Source organism: Cyrtonyx montezumae, unplaced genomic scaffold (genome assembly GCF_038088225.1).
Source record: "Cyrtonyx montezumae isolate F1298 unplaced genomic scaffold, pur_monq_1.0 scaffold_48, whole genome shotgun sequence".
Taxonomy (NCBI): domain Eukaryota; kingdom Metazoa; phylum Chordata; class Aves; order Galliformes; family Odontophoridae; genus Cyrtonyx; species Cyrtonyx montezumae.
Genome location: NW_027072054.1, coordinates 472,198 through 476,731, shown reverse-complemented (window position 1 = coordinate 476,731; position 4,534 = coordinate 472,198). Strand labels below are relative to the sequence as shown.

The 4,534-nt window shown below is 50.7% G+C and overlaps 1 protein-coding gene across 1 annotated transcript; it reads right to left on the bottom strand.

Annotated features, from left to right (window-relative positions):
- Positions 1-638: 638 nt before the first annotated feature.
- On the bottom strand, positions 639-1,974 carry LOC136055843 (cytochrome b5 domain-containing protein 1-like). The gene is given in 6 exon segments (XM_065747725.1): positions 639-1,075; positions 1,078-1,096; positions 1,233-1,344; positions 1,346-1,443; positions 1,659-1,735; positions 1,845-1,974. Coding segments are annotated over 6 exon segments (873 nt in total).
- Between the last annotated feature and the right edge of the window lie 2,560 nt (positions 1,975-4,534).

The window sequence follows — 4,534 nt, the reverse complement described above, 5'->3', positions numbered from 1 at the left end:
TAAACTTAGGAGTGTTTGGGAGCTCTAGGTAGATAGGGATGCTATAGATGGTTCTAAGAGCTATAGGGAGCACTCTGAGGGTACATTAAGAGGTCCTAGGAGTAACAGGGGCCTGTGTCCCATTGGGTTCCTGGGAGCTATAGAGATGCTGTGAGGGTACTCTAGGTGATTATGACAGCCATATGAATGCTGTAGGGATATTGTCTTGTGTCCTGTGGCACTGTTGAGGCACAAATGGGAGGTGTGCATGCCAGATTGGTACACACAGGTGAGAGCGTTCAACAGTGACCTACAACATCTTTGGGTCCCCACAGGAGTTCCTCAAGGCCAGAGGGATAGAGTAATGGAGGGGGGACAGCAGGATCATAGGTTGGGGGGGATAAAGGCTTCATTTGCCCTCTGTTAGCAGGGCTGCTCGTTAGCACCAGGCTCTTCCTTGCAAACAGACTGCTGGGGGTTCCTGTAACCCACAGGATCCTGGTTCGCCCCACCATGACCCTGATCGTGCACAAAACAATTTTTCAACAACAAATCATAATGAAGAAGAACAGCTTTAGTGCACTGCATAAACACGACTGGAGTCCAAAATGGGGGCAGTGCCCCCACAGCACCATCTGCAGCTCAGAGTGGGAAAGATGTTACTGTGGGGCTGGAAGAGTGGGGTGGCATTTTGGGGGTGATCTGCTGGTCCTGGGAAGTTTTGTGGCCATCTTAAGGGTTTTAGAGGGTCTTAAAATGATGGAGTCCTGGGGCCTTTTTTCGGCAGTCTTGGGGTGTCGTGTGCATTCTGTGAGGGGAGGGAGGGGGGGGGCTGGATGTTTTGAGGAGGTGAGAGATGTATCCTTAGAGTTTTTGGGGATGCTTAGAGGTCCTACCTTCCCTAGGTAGCTAGCATCGTCATTGAAATAGAGAAGCACGGTGGGGATGAAGTCCTTTGGGTCAAGGCGCAGGCTGCAGAGTTCGGAGGTGCTGTCAGGGATCCCGTTCAGCTCCAGGGTGAGGTGGGGGCACAATGGGACGCCCCCATAGCACGCTGTGTATCTCTTCAGCTGCTCATTCCAGGCTCCTCCCTGCACACCGGCTCCTCCCTGCACACCTGGGCTCCCCAAGAAAGGAAGGGGATAGGGTAAGGACTGTGGGCCTCTGGTTCGCAGCACATCGGTGGTGACAGCAGGACCCCACCAGGAAGCAGGGTCATATCTTGGGGTCCAGGTATCCCCCATCCCGCTGACCTCGATGACGTGGTTCTGGCCCGTCAAAGTGCTGCAGAGGTGCAACAGGTGGAGGGTGGCTGTCAGGTGCCCCACATGCAGCCGGGAGTCCCGCCACCACACATGGCGGGGCCCCATCTGAAGGTGGCGTATGGGGCGGGGAGCTGCCCGAGGTCCCCATCGGGTACCTGGAGCTGTTCTGGCCAGTGCAGGGCTCCACGCGGGGCAACGGCTGCCGGTGGGAGGGAAGCCTGAAGTGCGCAGCAGGGATTTGAGGGCCCCTCCCTTCCCGCCTGTACGGGGATCCCCATCCTCACACCGGCGTCGCTAAGTTTGCATCCCCACTGCGCCGGTACCCCTCCCCCACTTCACCAGGACGCTCCACCCCGAGTCCCCCCCGCGCCCCATACGCTGGGACGCTCCCAGCTTCCCCTCTCCACCACTCACGTCACCGCTCTCGGGGTCAAACCGGTGACTGACGTCGGTGACGACGGCGTCCAGCAGGGGGGGCGGGGTGACGTCACCTGGGGGGGGCGGGTCAGACTCGGACCCCCCGCACCGAGACCCCCTCCACACGGCGCCTACTCCCCCTCCCCCTCCCCCTCCCCCTCCCCCTCCCCCTCCCCTCCGTACCGCGGCGCTCACGCAGCAGCAGACCCAGCTCGTAAACGCGGCCGAGAGCGCTGAGCCGAGACCGCCCGGCCTCCGCCACCTCCCGCGCCATGAAGTAACGGGACCTCCGCTCCGCGCCGCCCGCGGCCATTGCGACGCCGCCGGAAAGCGGTGCCGTTTCTATGGCGACGCCGACGCCAAGTGCTGTCTCCCGATTGGCTGCGTGCAGTCCCCGCCCACCCCGGCGCCGCTCTGCTCGGAGTTCCGTGCCGTGGAGGGTGCGGCTCGGAGGAGTGCTGTGGAGCTGCGGAGCCCGTAGGGATTGGGCCGTTGTGGGGGTGTTGTGGGGTCCTAGGAGCTGTCGGGGTGCGGTAGGGACGCTATAGGGGCCCGAAGAGGCCCTCTAGATTTTGTAGGGAGCCAATGGAAGGCTGCGGGGGGCTATAGGGCACAGATGGAACTTAGGAGCTGTGAGGAGGCTGCAGAAGCTGTAGTGGGGCAGTGTGATATACAGGGGTGCATGAGTGGGCCCCTTTCTATTACTACTAACAGAGTTCAGAAAGAGGCTAGACGTGGCACCACGAGGATTTTGAAGGTGCTTTGTGACAGAGCTCTGCACAGAGCTGCATGCTGTGGGAAATACCTTTGCACTGCCCTTTGCCTCCTCTGCCTCTGCAGTGAGTCTGCAAGCAGTAAGGAAAAAGAGCAAGCTTCTCCCTAATGAGTACAGTCTCAGAATGAAATATCTAATGCTACTATGATAGTGTTTAGAAAAAGCAATGTTAAGCCTAAAGGCTCTTGAGGTGACGTTGGGATTAACATTCCTATTCTCAGACGTAAGGTCTGTTTTCCAGATGAATGTGCTGACCAAGGAAATCAGGCTGCAGAGAGGAATGGTCATTTAATATTCCAGGGACTTACAATAGCAATTTGCAGAGTAGAAGTATTTGGCTTTCAGCAGCAGTCTCTTTTCCTATATGTCTTCCTTTATTTTTCGTATTTATTTTGCCAAACCAACCAACATTACTGTGGGACATTCCAACAACAAAAAAATGGTTTCCAAATTTTTGTAAAAACTTCTACTGAAAAAAGTCCATCTTAGAACAGTCAAGACTATTACATTCCCTCAACTTTCATTTTATAAAATAAATATACGACAAATATAACATTTTGCTTTTATCACATTCCTGCTATTCCATCAGTCCCATTTCATTTCTGATGCGCAATTTGTGAATGTCTCTTACATACAAATAATGTAATGTGTGCTAGACGAAATTTGACTTGTGCCATCATCTAAAGGGCGTGTTAGTCAAGAATTCTTGTGCCTTTTTCTCAAAAGTCTGCACTACAACATTTTTTTCATTTTCAGCAGAGAGAAATCTGTCTCTCCAGTAGTAGCTGGGAAGCCAGATGCAGAGTCTGTGTCTTCATTTTTTTCCCCTTCTTTCTTTAAATTAAGTTCTCTAACAGATTAATTTAGAGAACATATTCGTATTCAATCTATCTGTTGTTTAATTTCATTTGTTCCACCTGACTGCTTGCCTGGGGCCTATATGGGGTGTGCAGTTGTCAGCCAAATCCTTGTAGCTTATTAACCTGTTGAACTAGTCGTGCATGTAAAATGAGTGCCTCTGTCTGATGATATCACATCAGGCACCCCAAACCTGAGTATTATTTCATTCAGTAATACCTAGGAAACCTCCCTTCCCTTATTTGTCCTTCAAGGAAAGGCTTCTGGCCACCAAGAAAAGTGTCTGTTAAAACCAGCATGTACAGATTCCCCCTTCACTAAGAAATACTGATCTATTTGCCATTGTTGTCCTAGAATGTTCCCTTTCCTGATAGGCCCCTCTTGTACCCTGTTCCTGGTACTAGGATTGTACAATTACTTTGTTCAAAAACTTAGAAAGAATGTCTGCCCCCCCTCCCCCCATATGTTTTAACTAATTTCCATAAGATACTAATGGGCATGACAACACATCCACATATGTCCATCCATCAGTTTGCTCCTTTCTTTCTACGTAATTAATTAAATTCCTATCTTCCTCCAATTGATTTACAGATTCTGACTCAGGTTAATCAATTTTAAGTTTACCATGTGGAATTAAAGCCAGTTCCCTTCAGCTGCCTGTCCTGCCGCTTGATCTGCCACCTTATTTCCAGTTCCCTGTACAGTGTGACCTTTCTGATGTCATTTTCAATAGATACAAGCTTTCTTTGTCATCTTTGTATGTTCAATCCTGGTTCTTTCCAAATGTTACTGTGAGCATGTACTACCCCAACTGCATACTTAGAATCTGTCCATATATTTAAAGCTCTCATCGAAGCAGTTATTTCAACCTTCTGAGAGGAAGTCCCCGCTGGCAGCAGTTTTGCTTCGATTACCTTGTACTGCATATATTATCTTATGGTTTCTGTGTCTCATAAAACTGCTTCCGTTGATGAGTTCAGGAATCCTCAGCACCATCCAATGGTTCCTCCTTTAGGTCTGGCCAACTGGCATAGACAGTCTCCAAGTAATTGCACTGCTGGATCAGAGGGAGCTCCGCGTCAGAGTTCTGGGTGTTCAGCAAATTATTTCCTTCTGTTCTGATCCAAGTCCTCTTTGATCAGTTGTGCTTTCTGTTGAGAAACTTGATAACCATTTAAACCAAGAAAATTCAGACACACAGTCCATTGTACACAGTCCTCTTTTGTTAGTGTGGCATCCA